The sequence below is a fragment of the Pseudopodoces humilis genome, chromosome 27, assembly GCF_049639895.1.
Source record: "Pseudopodoces humilis isolate 2021_Gansu_Grassland_sample_001 chromosome 27, ASM4963989v1, whole genome shotgun sequence".
NCBI classification, from domain to species: Eukaryota; Metazoa; Chordata; class Aves; order Passeriformes; family Paridae; genus Pseudopodoces; species Pseudopodoces humilis.
Genome location: NC_142226.1, coordinates 3,531,668 through 3,549,765, shown reverse-complemented (window position 1 = coordinate 3,549,765; position 18,098 = coordinate 3,531,668). Strand labels below are relative to the sequence as shown.

Here is an 18,098-nt window from a genome sequence, read left to right as displayed (position 1 = left end):
AGTTTTTAAGCCATGGTTAAAATTGCAGTTAATCACCTACACAGCAACACCTGGTGATTCCCACGTGGTGTTCCCACTCACACTCGGTTTTGTTCCTCTGTTGTGGGCTGTAACTACACAGCTGCCCCAAATTGAGTGCAGGGGAACTGGGGGCACCATCAAGCGAGTGGGTCAGTCCTGGGGACTGAACATTCCCTGTGCTCTGTCCCCCTCTAATGCCACCATCACCCAAGAGCTACAGCAACACAGAAACACCATCTCTGCTGCAGGAAAAGTGACTTTATTGGCTTCAGGGGACTCATTGCTCAACAGAATCCAAAGCTTTTAAAAGGGGAGGCAAAGTCCTGAGGGGTCTGTGGGGGTTTCCCAGCACCTGCCATTGTGCATTGCAAGGCCTTGGGGTCAGGCACCTGCTTGGCTTCTCTTGGGTTTCTTGTCTGGAGTTGTCTCCTCCTCAGGTTTGTCATCCAAGTTACTTTTTCTTGGGTTTATCACTTGGATTTTTATCCTTTTTTAGGTTTGTAACTTGGAGGGTTCTTCCACTTGGACAGCCAGGCACCGCTTGCTGCACCAACTGAGCTCAGGGCAGATGTCAGACCAACTTTGGCACCAAGAGAAAAACCTGCAGCTCCTGCAAAGACAGATTGAAGCTTGAAGTCCCAGGAGCATCGAGGCTGCCTGCTGAGGGACCAAGCACTGGGCACAGCCAGCCAGGGACTCCTGGGCAGGGACAACCCAGAGAGTTTGGAGCAGTTCAGACCATGAGGAGTTAAAGGGCTGCTTTGGCTCTAGAGCAAGCCCAGGGTACAAGCCTGTGTTCCCTGCCATGGAGATGAAGCCCAGCTTCCCTGCCCTCCCCACTCACCGATGGACTGCAGCACAGCAACGGTGCTGCCGGCGGCCACTCCGCCACCATTGGCAATGGCAGCTGCCGACATCATCTTGGCAGCGATGGAGCCAGCGGCAATGCCGGCTCCTGTGAACCCCAGCGCGCCAATGCACAGCGGGAGGCCAACCAGCGCCACTCCTGCAGGGGGAACAGAGCAGCGTTAGGGTGCTCTCTGTGACCCACATCTCCCCCTGCCACCAGCACCAGCATCAGCCTCCCCAAAAGCACCCAGGGACCAGAGCAGGGAGTGAGGGCTGGGGGTGCAGGGCTGGGAACACCCCATGGGCAGCAGGAGAGGAGCAGTGTGCAGGGCTGCAGCAGTGGGGGCAGGCAGAATTCCAGGCAGTGCCCAGTACTGACCCTCCTGCACTCCAGTTCTCCCCAGCCCAGTCCCCAGGACCACATGGGGCTGGGATTAGGCAGTGAACCCAAGCGCCGCTCATTCAGTGCCAGACGCTCACCTGCTCCCACTGTGGCTCCGATGGCAGCTCCAACAGCTTTCCCTTTGTTCCCTGAGAAAGAAAATGACAGGAGGGAAGAAGGACAGGAATATGGACAGCAAAGCTCCCCTGAGCAGTGCTGAGCACCCTGTGCCAGGCAGAGCAGGATCCCAGAGCCAGCAGCAGTTCCTCCAGCCTCCCCCTGCCTTCATCTGCCTCCAGCCCCTAAAGACCCCTGGGAAGAAGCTTTTGGTGGGGTGGGTCCAAATGCCCCTCCAGGCTGGAAGGAAAAAGGAAAGGGGCACACCCTGGAGTGTGCCACACCCAGGGCACACACCTGCCCTGCCCACAGCACCCACCAACCCGGAACAGCACAGGACACACAGCACATGTCAGCCCAATCTGTCACCTGCCACCAACACAAGATGAATCAGAGTTCATAACGAAATCAACCACTGCCTTGCCAGCCCCTCGCTGCGCAGGGGAGAGGGAGCAGGGCTGGAAACACTGCCCACTGGGATCCCTTTGTGGAGTACAGCAAATCCCAAGACACTTAGCAGGTACTGAGGCCCCAACTGCACATCCACTTTTACTTTCAGGGCACCTATCACTCCAGCACATCCCCAGCTCTTCAAAGGGTGGCCAAGCTGCTGGAGCTTTCCAATGCCTACCAGGATGCCTGGCAGAGATCTTGGGATCAGGCATCTGCTTGGCTTCTCTTGGGAAGTCACAAAAAATGACAGAAGGAACTAGGTTGGAAAAGACCTTTGAGATCATCCAGTTCAACCTAAGACCAAACACCTCCTCAATTAAACCATGGCACTGAGTGCCACGTTCAATCTTTTTATAGACGCATCCAGGGATGGTGCCTCCACCCCTCCCTGAGCAGACTATTCCAGCGCCCACTCAGTCTTTCAGTGAAGAATTTTTTTCTGATGTCTAACCTAAACTTACCCTGCACTTTACCTGGACTATCCTCCTTCTTGGGCTCATCACCAGTATTTGTCTCCCCGGAATCCTCATCTGAAGTTGTCTCCTTCTTGGCCTCATCACCAGTATCTGTCTCCCCGGAATCCTCATCTGAAGTTGTCTCCTTCTTGGCCTCATCACCAGTATTTGTCTCCCCGGAATCCTCATCTGAAGTTGTCTCCTTCTTGGGGTTATCACCAGGAGCTGTCTCCTTCCTAGATTCCTCATCTGAAATTGTCTCCTTCTTAGGTCCCTCATCTGGCATTGGCTTCCTCTTGGAAATCTTGGCAGAGTCTCCTGCACCGAGTGACAGCAGGATATATGACAGCCCAGTTTTGGCACCAAGACAGAAACCTGCAGCTCCAGGCCAGTGCTGCCCCTCCCTCCCTCCCAGCAGCACCCTGAGTCTCTCCAGCCCCAGCACTCGCAGCCCCCAGCCTGGCAGTGAACCCGAGTGCCAGACCTTCACCTGCTCGGGCAACTGCTCCAGTGGCAGCTCCTCTGCCTCTGTGTCTCACGGCTAAGAGGGAAAAAGGCAGGAGGGCAGGAGGGAGAAGAGGAAGATGAAGAGGACAGGGAAGGTGGAAGAGGGAAGGGAGGAGCACTGCCCGCGTTGCCCACCTGCCCGCAGTCTCCGGTGGACTGTAATGGTGCCGATGCTCGCCCCAGGGCTGCCGCGTCCGAGTCACGCCCGGGAAGAACGCAGAAAGGCGGAGCCTGAGTCATTACTCGGCGAGTCAGACACAGCAAGGAGGGCCCAGGGCAGAGGTGGGGGTCCCAGCCGGGTACCAGCGGGGTCACGGGAGACAACTGCGAGGGTCCCGGTGTGTACCGGGGGGGTCACGGCAGCCAAAACAGAGCCCTGTTGGGAGCATTGGTGGCTGTCGTAGCTTAACCCCAGCCAGCCCCACCTCGCAGCCGCTTGCTCATCACCCACACCCCTCCAACCCCCATCGGAACCAGGGAGAGTAAAAGCGAGAAAAGTCATGGGTTGAAGGAAACAGTTCAATAGGGAAAGCAAAAGCCGCACATGCAAGCAAAAGCAAAGCAAAGCTAGGAATTCATTCCCTGCATCCCGTGGGCAGGGAGGGGTTCAGCACCCCTGAGCAGGACCCCTTCACACGGGGCAGAGACTCGGGAAAAAATACGCCATCATTCCCAAAATCTCCTTTGTCCATTCATCTGTGTCACACGGTCTGGGATATCCCATCGGCCAGCTGGGTCACCTGTCCCTGCCCCGTCTCCTCCCACACACACCCAAATCCCCCCCAGCATGGCCCCGTGAGGGGCAGGAAAGGCCTTGGGCTGGGCAAGCTCAGCCCTAATGAAACCCCTCCGTATCATCAACCCCGTGTTCGGCACAAGCCCAAAACACATCCCCAGAGCAGCCCCTGGGAGGAAAATTATCTCTACCCCAGCCCAAAGCAGTACAATGACTGAGAGGAATGACTAGTTTGTCTTTACAAACAAGCTGTGGGTCTGCTGATAAGATGCAGCTATCAGTGAGAGACAACAGAAACAATGGTATGGATTCCACTAAAAGATGAAAGAGGCACTGAAAGAGCACCATGAATTCCACAAAAGTTAAGAATGAAGAAGGGAATATGCACTGGGGTGGTGGGGGGGAAGGTATCGCAGGTATCAGGCCTTCCGGGAAGTCTGTACCTGTCAAGTACCTCAGCCTATGGGGAAAGAGAGAAGGGACAAGCGGCCGAGAATTAGGACAAAAAGGAGGCTGCGTCCTCCAAAAATTTGAGAGACCCCAGGGGAATGCCCCATGGCCTCTCTCTCTTTATTCAAATAAAGAAAAAGGACTCCTCTGTCTCCTTTTTGGACATAAACCTCTGGTGTTTGTGGATTAATTTTCCTGACAATGACCAACAGCTGTGAGGAGAAATCAGACCAGGCCCCCCCAGCTGGGCCGGCCTGAGCCCCACCATCCCCCCTAGCAAGGGAGAACACCCCACAGAGGAGCAGATCCCCCAGATCTCAGCTCCCTGCTGCCATTGGGTGTCCCCACATCCAGGGCAATGCAGGCAGCAGGGCCACATGGGGCTCTCCTGGACCTGGACCCTGCTCCCATGGCCCTGGACATGCTGGCACTGCCCTGGAAAGCCAGAACTCAGGGTGCTGGGGAAACACTTGCTGCCTTGTTTACCAACACTGTTGCATAATGCGACATATTTGAGGTAAATAACAGAGAGAATACAGGAACTGAAACTCAACTGAGTGTGGGGTGAGCCCTGAGGTCACACATGGGGCACAGCACGGGACACACAGTACTTGCCAACCCAGCCTGTCACCTGATTCAAGGTGGCACAAGGTGAATCATAATTCGTAACAAAGCCATCCAATGCCTGGAAGGAGCCGGTGGCCATGGTGAAGCCAGAGGTTGTGCAGGGGCTGTCGGGGCACCTCCTGCCCACCCCCAGTCCCGTCATCGGCCTCTGTCCAGTGCAGCCCAGGCGGACGCACTGCCCAAATGGCCTCTGTGCCCGCAGCCACCCCCGAGCTCCTCGTGTTTGGAGCCGTGGCCAAGCCCTGTGTGCTTTGGAGCCAGAGCCTCTCGGCGGCCGGAGGGTGCTCAGGCTGGTATTTTGGAGGGTTTTGGCCGCCCTTTGTGGGTGATGGGATGCTCCCGGATGCAGCCGAGGCTCAGCAGTTTGGGCTGTGGGGGCAGCTGGGGAGCTGCACCCTGACTGTGCCAGGGAGCTGGCCTGCAGTGAGCTCTGCTTCCTGAGCACACCCAACCCCTTTCCGCTCTCTCTTTCTGCCTCTGGCCACTGCTGCCAGTGGACAAAAAGCAGTTAACCTGCCTGCACAGCCCCAATGCCCTCAGCCCTGACCCTGATCTCACCAGGTCCTGACTCTTCCCAGCACATTGGAGATTTATCCCTTCACCAGATTTCAGTTGGATTCAGGCCAGTGAGGGGTTCAAGGGATGATTTAGTTCTACAAGGAGCCCAGGGAACAGCCCTGTATTCCCTCCCAGCACAGCCCATCTGCCTATCCTCCCCCACTCACCAATGCTGAAACTGAAGCCAAAATACTTGAAATTCCTAGAAAAGTCGATGGTCTCACCCTTTGCCAGTGCTGCAGGGAGGACAGAGCAGTGTTAGGGTGACCCACATCTCCCCCTGCCACCAGCACCAGCATCAGCCTCCCCAAAAGCACCCAGGGACCAGAGCAGGGAGTGAGGGCTGGGGGTGCAGGGCTGGGAACACCCCATGGGCAGCAGGAGAGGAGCAGTGTGCAGGGCTGCAGCAGTGGGGGCAGGCAGAATTCCAGGCAGTGCCCAGTGCTGTCCCTTCCCTCTCTGCAGCTCCCCAAGCAAAGCCAAGCGCTGCTCATCACGTGTCAAACTCTCACCTACAATTACAGCTCCTATGGCGAGTCCCACCAAGAATGCAATGGCAACCGGAAAAACGGCTAAGAAGGAAAATGACAGATGGACAGGAGTGTGGGCACTAAAGCTCCTCCTGGCCGGAGCCCAGCGCCCTGTGCCGGGCAGGGCAGGGGCCCGGTGGCAGCAGCAGCTCTCCCAGTGCTGCTTTCCTCCAGCCCTGCAGACTGTCAGAAGGAGAGAAGGGCCCCATGTCCCCTCTGCAGTCCCACGACAGGGCCCTCCCATGAGCCTCCCAACCTACCCATGGCCTGCTGGGCGGGAGCGAGAGCTGTGTTGGGTCCTCTGTGAGCCTGGTCCTTCTAGAAATGAGAACATGAAGTTTTCCCGAGGGCAGCGGGTGGGGCTGGCAGGACTTTGGTATCCTGCACAATCGTGCCCAGCCACACCTGTGTCACCCAGGAGCCCGGGTCTCCCACACAAGCAGGCATCCCTCAGAGCCTGCCTGGGTTCCTGCCTGGCCCAGGTTTTGGCTGGCACAGTGAGGTGATCAGCCCCCCGTTATTGTCCCCACCCTCAGAGAAAGGGTGCTGTCCTCAAACACCCACTGTGGGGACACAGCAACTCCACACCACTCACCTGTCCTGTGTGTGCTGTGCTCTGAGGGTCAAGGTGTTGCAGGAAAGATCCCAACAGGGAAGGTCAGGATGGGTAATTTACGGGAAATTGCCCAATCACTGAGTTTCCCTTTCATTTTCATCAATTCTCTATGTCACTGTCTCTGCTGGAGCAGGGCTGGGGCTTGCCCATGTCCAGGACATTGGAACCTGGGGCTGTCCCTGCAGAGAGCCTGTCATTTTCCACTGAGGGGAACTGCGAGGAATTCTTTTAAAAATAGATGGTCTGGAAGGAAATAAAGTCAACCGAGACAACAGTGTATCTGAAAACCGTTTATTGGTAACGAAAAAACAAACAAAAAAGAAGTTACCCTACTAAAAAGGTGCTAGAAAAGACAGAGAAGGAGAAAGGAAAATGGGAGAGAGAGGAAGACAGGGACAAAAAGCAGGAGTTAGCAGCAGCAGATGGGGGAGTGCTGTCCATGTGCACCAGGACGTGGTCGCTGCCTGTCTGTGAGCTCCTGCCGGGCAGGCAGAGAGCGAGTGCGGCTTGGGCAGAGGTGCGGGAGCGTGGACGGGAGCACAGCGGGGATCGGGAAGCAGGGTGGGCTGGATCGGAGGCGGGCAGGGTTGGACACAGGTGGATCAGGCAGGCAGGAACGAAGGGATGGAGCAGCAGGGCGTCGGGCAGGGACACAACGGGGCGGGACAGACGCCAGGACGAGCAAGAGCCCGCGGAGGCAAAAGAGCCAAAAGGCAGGCTGGAGCCAGGGCAAAACGACAAGACTCACAGGCCCCCAGACTCAAAATGCCCCAGAGGCACCAAGCCCCAAAAGAAAAAGTACAAAAGAGCCTCATATTCTCACAGCCCTCAGACAAAAAGCGGGTCCCCAGAGCTGGTGGTGCAAGCCATGCTTCTCCCCCAGGATGCCCTGCCATCACCCTAGGAGCTCCCGCATGGCTGGTCCCCAGGGATCCAGCCCTGAGCATCCCAGCCACGGCTCCCAGGACCCAAGACAAGTCCTCAGCCCAGCAGGAGCAGCGGGGCAGAGCGTGTCTGGCAGGACCAGCACCCCTGTCCCACCCCAGATCAAACAGACTGGGTGTCCTGAGCCCGAGGCTGCAGAGATGCACCCACTGAACCCCAGGGCTCTGCGGCCCTGCAGTGCAGAGTGATGCTGCCATGAGGATTTGTTGTAGCAGTGCTGGGGTCCCAGGGACTGCCAGGACTCAGTGGGAGCCAGCCCCTCGCTGTGCAGGGGGACAGGGAGCAAGGCTGGGAACACTGCCTGCTGCAATCCCTTCCTGGAGCAAAGCAAACCCCCAGGTACCTGAGCCACAACGTACAACAAGCATCGCCACACAGACACACTGTCACTGTTCATTTATTGTTTAACATGATTTTATGGTTAAAATGAATCCTAACCATTTGCAGCGGAAGCTGTGGGTGTCATGGGACTTTTTAGCACCTGCCTTTTAAAGACAAATCAGGCTGCTTGGAAGGCAGAAATCTTGCTTTTATTCCCTGGCATGGATCACTGAGAGTTTTTATGCAATTGGCTGCAGCTTGCAGGGCAGAGTCAGGCCAATTTTTTTGCACCTGCAAAGACAGAAGTGTGATGTTCCAGGAGTATTGAGGCCACCTGCTGAGGGATAAACATGAGGCAGGGACAGCCAATGACTTTCCCTGGTCAGGGAGAGGGAAGGATCTCCATGGACTGTGCTAGGGAGTTGGCCTGCAGTGAACTCTGCTCCCTGAGCACACCCAAACCCTTTCTGCTCTCCGTTTCTGCCACTTGCCACTGCTGCCAGTAGACGCAGGAGTTCTTGCTACAGAGCAGACACCTGCCTGCCCAGCCCCTGATGTCCTCAACCTTGACCCCTACCCCAGCATGTCTTGCCTCATCCCACCACATTAGGATTGATCCCTGTCCCACACTTTGAGGAGATTTGAACCAGTGAGGTTTTAAAGAACTGGTTTGGCTATAGAGCAAGCCCAGGGTACAACCCTGTGTTCCTTCCCAGTACAGCCTATCCCCCCTCCCCTTTGCACTCACCAGCCGTGAAAGTGATGGCAAGACCCTTGGTCTTGCTAATCCCCACTGCAGAGAGGGACACCGGCATACCACCTACTGCTGCTGCAGGGAGGACAGAGCAGCGTTAGGGTGCTCTCTGTGACCCACATCTCCCCCTGCCACCAGCACCAGCATCAGCCTCCCCAAAAGCACCCAGGGACCAGAGCAGGGAGTGAGGGCTGGGGGTGCAGGGCTGGGAACACCCCATGGGCAGCAGGAGAGGAGCAGTGTGCAGGGCTGCAGCAGTGGGGGCAGGCAGAATTCCAGGCAGTGCCCAGTGCTGTCCCTTCCCTCTCTGCAGCTCCCCAAGCAAAGCCAAGCGCTGCTTATCCTGTGCCAGACTCTCACCTACAATTGCAGCTCCAATGACAATTCCAACAGCAAATGCAATACCGATGGCTTTGCAATCTAGGAAGGAAAATGACAGATGGACAGGAGTGTGGGCACTAAAGCTCCTCCTGGCTGGAGCCCAGCGCCCTGTGCCGGGCAGGGCAGGGGCCCGGTGGCAGCAGCAGCTCTCTCAGCACCATCCTTCTTCGGCAGATCCCGGGAGGACAGGGGAGAAGGGACAAACTCCAGGGTTCCTGAGACCTGTCTGCACTGTCCCACTGCAGGTCCCCTGCCCCGCACCCCACAAGTCACCCAACCTACCCATGGTCGGCTGGGCGGGAGCGAGAGCTGCGATGAGTCTGCTCTAAACCTGGTTCCTTGGGAAGCAAGAACAACATTTTTTCTGAGTGGCAGGTGGGGTCAGCGGGGCTCTGCTGCCCTGCACGATCGCCCCAAGCCACCCCTCTCCCACCTAGGAGACCCCAGCCACCCCATAAAAGCAGAGACCCCCTCAGCCCCAGCCCAGGCTCCTGCCGGCCCAGGCCCACCTGGCCGTTCCACCAGTGCATGGACTCAGACCAGTAGAGAGTGAAATATGTATTGAAAGGAGCTGTTTTTATAGCCTTCTTCAAGACCTTGTATTTCCTTACATTTTTTTTTCACTAAGCGACTTATCATACATTGCCACATCAGCAACACGCCTTCTGAAAGTCCTTCCGTGGGCTGAGCACATTGCAGTGCCTGGCAGATTCCGACAGGCTTCTCTCCCTAGGGCATCCACCAAGTGGCACTTTGTCCCAAGGTCAGGGGAGATAAGCTTCTTGGTGCTGCCATGGCATTGTGCAGGTCCATCCCACAGCCTCTAACTCAGTTCAATCTTATCTCTCTCTCTCCCCCAGTGCAGCGGGTGTCCTCAAACACCCACCGTGGGGACATAGCAACACTGTGAGGGGACACCACTCACCTGTCCTGTGTGTACTGTGCTCTGAGGGTCAAGGTGTTGCAGGAAAGATCCCAACAGGGAAGGTCAGGATGGGTAATTTATGGGAAATTGCCCAATCACTGAGTCTCCCTTTCATTTTCATCAATTCTTGATGTCGCTGTCTCTGCTGGAGCAGGGCTGGGGCTTGCCCATGTCCAGGACATTGGACCCTGGGGTTGTCCCTGCAGAGAGCCTGTCATTTTCCACTGAGGGAAACTGTGAGCCTGACATTCCTGAGTCTGAAAAGGTTTTCAGCCTGCCAGTGGCTGATTTCTTTCCCAAGGGAAGATTTCTCAGGAGAGTCTTTCTTTCAAGGACAATTTCTGTAAATAACTTATGTTTCTCAAAACAAATCTGTACAGCTGTGCTGACTATGTTTCTCTTGTTCCACCAATGGGACTAGAGAGGTGTCGTTCTCTTTTACCAATCATGTTAAGTCTGTGTCTCAACACCGTATAAAAGGTACTAAAAAGTAGACAATAAAGCCTTCTGAGCGCCTTCTGCCTTTGGAGTCAGGCCTCTTTATTTGGTGTCCAATAGCGACATCTGGTGACCCCGACTTGTAAGTCTACAACAGTGTAACGAGGTACCGTGCTTCATCCCCCGATTTAGCAAAGGGGTTTTTCGGTCCGGCTCGCGGGATTCGCACTCTCCTTTGCTGAGGAGGCCAATTTTGATAGTCGGAACACCTTTCCCAGTGAGCTGCAAGCATGGTAACAGCTATGCTAACTCCAGAGGATTCCCTAGTCCTGGATTTATGGGCGGACGTTTTCCAGCGCTGCAGAGTGGACATTCCTAGAGCCGATTTTGAGGTTTTCTGTCTCTGGGGAAAAAGGCATGTTTTTTTTCCCTAGCACTGAAAAAGCGATGTCGAAAGACTATCGGCAACCCCTAGGCGATGCTTTGTTCCAATTGCTGTTTTCTGGAGACATGGAGGTGGCAAGACTGCTTCTGCCCTGGAAAAAATTTATTACCATGCTTCAGAGCTATGGAGAGAACTCTGACATCTTGACCGAGGAAGAGGTCTCAGAGTGTGGCTCTGAAGAAGGGGCAGAGTCTCACCCAGATGGTGGTCTGGTGGATTTTGAGTCGCCAGAAACAGCAGCAGTTTTTGACAGGGCTGCACTTTTGGGGTTCTCTTTCCTGCCCCAGGGATCCAGCCCTGAGCATCCCAGCCACGGCTCCCAGGACCCAAGACAAGTCCTCAGCCCAGCAGGAGCAGCGGGGCAGAGCGTGTCTGGCAGGACCAGCACCCCTGTCCCACCCCAGATCAAACAGACTGGGTGTCCTGAGCCCGAGGCTGCAGAGATGCACCCACTGAACCCCGGGGCTCTGCGGCCCTGCAGTGCAGAGTGATGCTGCCATGAGGATTTGTTGTAGCAGTGCTGGGGTCCCAGGGACTGCCAGGACTCAGTGGGAGCCAGCCCCTCGCTGTGCAGGGGGACAGGGAGCAAGGCTGGGAACACTGCCTGCTGCAATCCCTTCCTGGAGCACAGCAAACCCCCAGGTGCTGGGCAGGTACCTGAGCCACAACACCCACCAAGCACCGCCACACACAACCACACAATCAATGCACTTTTGTTAAAGCTTTCAAAGCATGTATTGCTCAAAGTAATCCAAATACTGTTAAAGGGGAAGCTGGGGGGGCTTCCCAGTTCCAGCAGTGGGAAGACATTGAATCAGGCTACTTGAAAGGAAGGAAATCTGCTTCTATTCACTGCCATGGTCACCAGGAGTTCTTTTAACAGACAGCACAGTGTATGCTGCTGATGCTTGCAGGGCAGAGTCAGGCCTTTTGTTTTTTCCCTATAAAGAAAGACAGGAGTGTGATGTCACAGAAGTATCAAGGCTGCCTCTTGATGGACAAGCTCCAGTCAGGGACAGCCAGGAATGTCTCTCCAGCAAGTGTCTCTCAGCCTGTGCCAGAGAGTTGGCCTGCAGAAGCTCTGCTTCCTAAGCACATCCAACCCCTTTCTGCTCTCCCTTTCCATCTCTGACCAGAGCTGCCAGTGGACACAGGAGTTCTTGCCACAGAGCAGACACTTTCTTGCACAGCCCCTGATGCCCTCAGCCCTGACCCCTACCCCAGCATGTCCTACCTCTTCCCACCACATTGGAATTGATCCCTGTCCCATAGTTTGGGCACAAACAAAAAAAAAGTGAGGGATTTAAGGGCTGCTTTGGCTTCAGTGTAAGCCCAGGGTACAACCCCGTGTCCCACCCAGCACACCTCAGCTCCTGTCCTCCACGCTCACCCACATGGATACGTGCACCCTCGGCATTTATGGAGAAGTCCATGGTCTTATCATTTGCCAGTGCTGCAGGGAGGACAGAGCAGCGTTAGGGTGCTCTCTGTGACCCACATCTCCCCCTGCCACCAGCACCAGCATCAGCCTCCCCAAAAGCACCCAGGGACCAGAGCAGGGAGTGAGGGCTGGGGGTGCAGGGCTGGGAACACCCCATGGGCAGCAGGAGAGGAGCAGTGTGCAGGGCTGCAGCAGTGGGGGCAGGCAGAATTCCAGGCAGTGCCCAGTGCTGTCCCTTCCCTCTCTGCAGCTCCCCAAGCAAAGCCAAGCGCTGCTCATCACGTGTCAAACTCTCACCTACAATTACAGCTCCTATGGCGAGTCCCACCAAGAATGCAATGGCAACCGGAAAAACGGCTAAGAAGGAAAATGACAGATGGACAGGAGTGTGGGCACTAAAGCTCCTCCTGGCCGGAGCCCAGCGCCCTGTGCCGGGCAGGGCAGGGGCCCGGTGGCAGCAGCAGCTCTCCCAGTGCTGCTTTCCTCCAGCCCTGCAGACACGTGGTGGGAGAAGGGACAAACCCCAGGGTCCCCGTGCCCCCCACGATCGGTTCCACTGCAGGGCCCAGGCCCCACACCCCACAAGTCACCCAACCTACCCATGATCGGCTGGGCGGGAGCGAGAGCGAGAACGGCGATGAGTCTGCTCTAAAACTGGTTCCTTGGGAAGTAAGAACAACATTTTTTCCGCGGGTGGCAGGTGGGGTCACTGGTGTTTTCCGCCCCGCAGGATCGCCCCCAGCCACCCCTCTCCCACCCAGCAAGCCGCCCCTTCCCCTTGAAAGCAGCCCCAGCCCAGGCTCCTGCTCGGCACAGGGCTCGGTGGCTGCTCAGCGAGGTGAGCAGCCCCCCATTACTGTCCCCCCCTCAGAGAAAGGGAGCTGTCCTCAAACACCCACTGCGGGGCCGCGACACCCGATGCCAACTTCTCGGGCGTCTCTTGTGCTCTGACGGGAGGAAAAGATGGCGTCCGGAAAAACTGAGTTAGGTTGTGTCCAGGACGATGATTATCGAGAAGTTTCCGACACTGCTCGTTGAGTTTCACTTTCTCATTTCCTCTTGACGCTGCTGTCTGTGCTGGAGCGGGGCTGGGGCTCTCCTGTCCTCGGGGGTCGGACTCTAGGGGGTCCCCCAGGGAGCCCTTTCGCCCCGAGCGCTTCGGCCGGGAGGTGCGGGAGCTGAGGGGGAAGGACGCGCCGGGCTGGGGCTCCTCGGGCCTGTGCCGGAGTGCTGTGGCTTCACGGGGCCTTTCCCGACCGGTGAAACACCGCGGCTCTAACGAGCACCCACAGCGGTCTGGAGAGCAGACCTGCAGCCGCTCCACCTTTTTCCTCCCCACCGGGCAGCCTCAAAAACCAGCCAAAGCCCCACTCTGTACCCCCCGTTTGTCCCGCTCCCTGCACCCACTCCTCACCCCGGGCCCGCTAAGGACAGCACGGCGGCGGCGGCGAGGGGCAGCAGGTGCCGTAGTTCATGCGCCGCTGCAGCTGGTTGAAGGGGACCAAATCCAGTTGCAAGTTGATCTGGTTCCTTTTTACCAGCCCCAGGGACGCACCGTGTCTCCGGAGGCGCCGTCTGCACCGTGCTGATGATGGGAGCTCCCGGCGTGGGGGTCCCAGCCCAAAAATACATACTTCTTAACATTCCATAACGTCGGTCGGCTCCATATGGGCATATGAAGAAGTATGTAGGGTTGGGAGGGAGAGGCGGACGCCGCGGTTCTGGGGGCGCAGGGCACGGGGCTGTCCCTCTCCCGGCCGTGTCCTCCAGCTCCAGTGAGATCCTGGAAGGAGCCGGTGGCCATGGTGAAGCCAGAGGTTGTGCAGGGGCTGTCGGGGCACCTCCTGCCCACCCCCAGTCCCGTCATCGGCCTCTGTCCAGTGCAGCCCAGGCGGACGCACTGCCCAAATGGCCTCTGTGCCCGCAGCCACCCCCGAGCTCCTCGTGTTTGGAGCCGTGGCCAAGCCCTGTGTGCTTCGGAGCCAGAGCCTCTCGGCGGCCGGAGGGTGCTCAGGCTGGTATTTTGGAGGGTTTTGGCCGCCCTTTGTGGGTGATGGGATGCTCCCAGATGCAGCCGAGGCTCAGCAGTTTGGGCTGTGGGGGGCACCTGGGGAGCTGCACCTGCGAGGAGCTGGCAGCACAGCCAAGCACGGGCCAGCACGGATGGACAGCAGAGGTGGGTGCCTGTGCTTGGAGCCACTTCCACAGGGGGAATCCCAGTCGGCCGTGCCTCTTGGCTTGGTAGGGCTCCCCCCGCTGCTGCTGCTGCTGCTGCTGCTGCTGCTGCTGCTGCTGCTGCTGCTGCTGCTGCTGCTGCTGCTGCTGCTGCTGCACTGGGTCAGGATGCACCAACTCGTTTCCCTCTCCCCCTGCAGCCCCAGAACCCCCAAACACTACATCCCGTCATCTGTCTATGTGCCTGAGCAGTGGTGCAGGCTGGTGCACATGGAGTCAGCATAGGGGAACTCCCACACACCTCCCACACCCCCATGCCCCTGCCCACCTCATTTTGCAGGGCCAGGAGAAGGAGACGGGAGTCAGGGCTACTCCACCCCCCACGTAGCAGCTCTGAACAGGGAAAGCTGGAGGTGGCTTTGCCCATGGGAGGAGGGATTCAGCTGAGAGCTTGGAGGCTTGAGACCCTAAGGGGACTGTAGGGAGGCTTCCCATCCCCAGTGCTGCTTGGCCATGGCAGGGTGACAGAGGGCACGCACCTTGACTTCAGTGACCTTTCCAGCCCTAAATCTGCAGCTGGAATGGGACAATGGCAGGTACAGGGAGTGTTTCTGGGTTCCCAGGGGCTGACCCCTCTCAGGACAGGAGAGCGAGGGGTGTGTGGGGGTCTGGCTGTGAGCAGGAGGGGCTGACCAGGCATGGTGTGGCCGTGACTCAGCAGCAGAAGCTGTGTCCACACGCGCCGCAGCTCCCTGCAAGGAGCCCGTGGGTGCCAAGTACAGCCTCACGTCACCAGCCCAGCTCACATCACCCACAGGCAGCAGTCGCTGCTCAGTGGCCCCCCAAGGCACCAACCATTGCTGTGGGGCACAGCATGACACAGCCATGCTTCCCCCAGGATGCTCTGCCAGCACCCCAGGAGCTCCCGCATGGCTGGTCCCCAGGGATCCAGCCCTGAGCATCCCAGGACCCAGGACAAGTCCCCAGCCCAGCAGGAGCAGCGGGGCAGAGCGTGTCTGGCAGGACCAGCACTCCTGTCCCACCCCAGATCAAACAGACTGGGTGTCCTGAGCCCGAGGCTGCAGAGATGCACCCACTGAACCCCGGGGCTCTGCGGCCCTGCAGTGCAGAGTGATGCTGCCATGAGGATTTGTTGTAGCAGTGCTGGGGTCCCAGGGACTGCCAGGACTGTCAGGGTTCAGTGGGAGCCAAAAACCCCTGGCTGCACCCACCCTGAAACTGCAAAGCCAGGGCACAGCATCCAGGCTCTCACATTGCAGCTGAGTTCATCTCCAGTCACCTCGGCTGACCTTGGGCAGCCTCCCAGGACTGGGTACTAAAGATACCCCAGCCCCAATGGCCCACACAGACCCATCTCATGGCATGGTTCCCACAGCCCTCGGCTGGGCTCCCCCAGTGACCTTGGAGGGCTGCACCCAGCTCCATGGGATGCTCGCTGCTTACAGGGCACCTCGTGTCCCCCAGCTCCAGCCCAGGCACCCCCTGCCTGTTCCCACCACCTCTCCTTGCCTGCCGTGTTCCACAGAGCGGCTTTGCCCCACTGCCCTCTCTGTGCCCAGACATTACCAGTCATCACCACCAACCCCTCTGCAGCCCCGGGCGTGCCAAAGGCATCCCCGAGCCCTCCCCAGTCCCAGCACTGCCTTTGACAGCTGTAGACCCCGAGCAGAAACCCACCAGGGAGATGTGGGCTGGGGCAGCGCCTCTTCCACAAATTCTCCATGCCGTCAGGCCGGCTGTGAGTCCTCGGCCAGGGCAGGCCCCCGTGTTCTCCACCTGCCCCGAGAGCAGCTCCCTGCCCGGGCAGGGTGGTTTGTAGGCACCACACGGCTTTGCAGGGGGAGGCGGAGGAGCCGGGGAGCTGCCGGGCCGGCCGTAGTGGCACCCACGCGCCCGCAGGCACCCAACAACAACCCCAGCTTGGCTATAAAAGGAAGAATCTTTTTTTTTCCCCGGCTTCGCCAGCGCTGCGTCCCTGGCCACGCTCTGCAGCCTCTGCCCCGCAGGGACCTTTTTACAAGTTTTCCCATCCAGCGCTGCCCCCTCCAGCCGGCTTCCCCCGGCTCATCCATCCCCGGCAAACCCACTGCAGCAGCTTCTGAGTGACTTATAAAATACCAAGAGGCCCAGCAAAGAAGAGGGAGGTGGGTGCATGGGGAGCGCTGGCACAGGGTGCCTGGGGAAACACCCTGGCTCCCGTCCTGCCGTCCCTTGGCCCGCGGCATTGCCCATGTCGAGGTGGTGGGCGCATGACCCCGGTGCACCCGGCCGTGGTGGTCAGCACTTTCCCCCGTGCGAGTCCAAAATGCTATGCCGAGGTGCCCAGAAGTTGGGTTTCCCTTCCCACCTTATCCTACAGGCTTAGGGTGTCCCCACTTTGCGTGGCGGAGGGCACCTCGGCTGCTGGGGAGGCGATGGCCGGCCCCGGTGCAGGGGGACACCCGCAGGCAGGAGGGCCGGGTGCTGCCCGCAGAGCCCGAGCACTCAGCACCCAGCACCCCTCTGCAGCCGGGACCTGCCGGGGGGCCCCATTGTACCCCCAGCCACACAGAGACTTGCTGCTACCCCCCACTTCTCCGCCTCCACCTGGGCTGGCCCCAAGCAGGGGGGGGGGGGGCTGCGGTGACCCCCTTCCCACGTTGTCCCCTCCCCGCCCACGCCGAGCCGCTGTCGGCGCCCAGCAGCAGTAGCATCCCCGGCCCCGGAGGGCTCAGCACCGGCCGGGCTCGCTGAAGGTTAAACCTTGGCGGCGGGGAAAGCCCCGCTGCCCCCCGCAGACCCCGCACCCCCCGCCCGCAAGGCCACTCACGGTTCTGGAGGTGACACTGGCCGCAGCAGGCTGGGCTGGCGGCAGCGAGCTGCGGTGACACCCGGCACGAGCACGCTGATTCCCCGCTCGCCTTGACTTTGCCACAGGACTCCTCCAGCTCGTCCGCAGGAGCTTGCAGCATCCTCCAGTTCAGCGGGAGAAGTTCCTCGCCAGGGAGGGAGGGAGGAGGGAGGGATTTAAGGCAGACCCTGCCTGGGATGCAACGTCTACGGGTGCAGTTGAAGACCCCTCACTCTCTGAGCACCCCGAAGCTCTCTCCTCGCTCACCCCATCCTGGACTCGGCGTCCCAGCACATGTGCCCAATTCTGGGGATGCTGTATGAGTGATCTCTGCTGAGAAACCCTCTCTCTCCCGGACCGAGGTGGCCAGGGCTGCCACCAGCACGCAGACAGTCGGCCAGCTTTGCCACCTGCCCCACATCGCCCAGGTGCCTGGCGAAGGTCCCAAAACCTTGTCGTGGTGGGAGCCGGCACACACCACTGGGCCCAGCAGCAGCCCAGGGCAGCTCGAGGGCAAAACGGAGCTTGTGGAGTGCACAGAAGGGTAAAACCTGTAACCATCTCAGCCACAGGAGATCCCCATGGCCAGGGGGACCCCGTGAGGATGGGGATCCCTGAGTTGCCCCAAGCCATCCACTTGAAGTGTCCCCAACACCCACAAAGCAATTGTTCCAGCATCCCCAGCCGCCAAGTTCGGGGGTACAGGGCTGCTCTGCCCACCCGGAGCCCCGGCGGTCCTACCTGCGGAGAGCTGGCGGGGCGAGGAGGACCCCCTGCCCGGGGCAGGATGCTGGGAGACACCTTAGTGTGGTTCCCAAAGGGAAAAACTAGGACCAGCAGCGTGGCATCCCTCCCGCGGCGGTCCCGGCGGCTCCCTCCCTGCCACGACACCCTCCCCACCCCGGGTGCGTTCTGTTTGCCTGCTATTTTTGGCAGCCTCCTAAGAGCTCCTCTCAGGCTATTAATAATGAGAGTGAGAAATTCGTTTGGCCTCTCCTATATAAGGAAAGGTAGAGGCTTAGAGGCAGCTAAATATACTGGCGCATGCGGGAGCGATCGGGGAGCCTTTGGCACCGCGTGTGGAAAAGGGATTGTTTGAACAATGGAAAGACAGACTCACT

General features: G+C 58.6%; 1 protein-coding gene and 1 long non-coding RNA gene across 13 annotated transcripts; both read right to left on the bottom strand.

Annotated features, from left to right (window-relative positions):
- Positions 1–259: 259 nt before the first annotated feature.
- On the bottom strand, positions 260–6,185 carry LOC102101359 (uncharacterized). Of its 4 annotated transcripts, none has more exons than XM_014258462.2 (8): positions 6,091–6,182; positions 5,946–6,003; positions 5,668–5,727; positions 5,323–5,391; positions 2,284–2,595; positions 1,351–1,401; positions 866–1,027; positions 260–631 (listed from the first exon to the last, which is right to left on the bottom strand). In XM_014258462.2, exons 1-8 carry the CDS (start codon positions 6,130–6,132, stop codon positions 504–506), a joined length of 882 nt encoding a protein of 293 aa, XP_014113937.2. In that variant the 5' UTR covers positions 6,133–6,182; the 3' UTR covers positions 260–503. The 4 variants fall into 4 exon arrangements, with proteins under 4 accessions (XP_014113937.2, XP_014113938.2, XP_014113940.2 ...); XM_014258463.2 differs by having other exon boundaries at positions 2,296–2,595; positions 6,091–6,181; XM_014258465.2 differs by lacking the exon at positions 5,323–5,391 and having other exon boundaries at positions 6,091–6,185.
- Positions 6,186–7,627: 1,442 nt separating this feature from the next.
- LOC106628521 (uncharacterized) lies at positions 7,628–17,849 on the bottom strand. Of its 9 annotated transcripts, none has more exons than XR_015774597.1 (9): positions 12,851–13,418; positions 12,551–12,612; positions 12,249–12,308; positions 11,876–11,963; positions 9,628–10,601; positions 8,985–9,040; positions 8,682–8,741; positions 8,316–8,396; positions 7,628–7,858 (listed from the first exon to the last, which is right to left on the bottom strand). It is a non-coding gene; the product is annotated as an uncharacterized LOC106628521 (long non-coding RNA). The 9 variants fall into 9 exon arrangements; XR_015774598.1 differs by having other exon boundaries at positions 8,316–8,393; XR_015774591.1 differs by lacking the exons at positions 7,628–7,858; positions 8,316–8,396; positions 8,682–8,741; positions 8,985–9,040; positions 9,628–10,601 and adding exons at positions 11,002–11,451; positions 16,957–17,292; positions 17,719–17,840 and having other exon boundaries at positions 12,851–13,129.
- Between the last annotated feature and the right edge of the window lie 249 nt (positions 17,850–18,098).

Coding starts and splice junctions, on each gene's coding strand:
- LOC102101359 (XM_014258462.2), bottom strand. CDS start 6,132: ATGCCTGCTTGTGTGGGAGACCCGGGCTCCTGGGTGACACAG. Junction 5,728..5,945: donor TCCCGCCCAGCAGGCCATGG/GTAGGTTGGGAG, acceptor TTTCCTTCTTAG/CCGTTTTTCCGGTTGCCATT. Junction 5,392..5,667: donor CATAGGAGCTGTAATTGTAG/GTGAGAGTTTGA, acceptor TCCTCCCTGCAG/CACTGGCAAAGGGTGAGACC.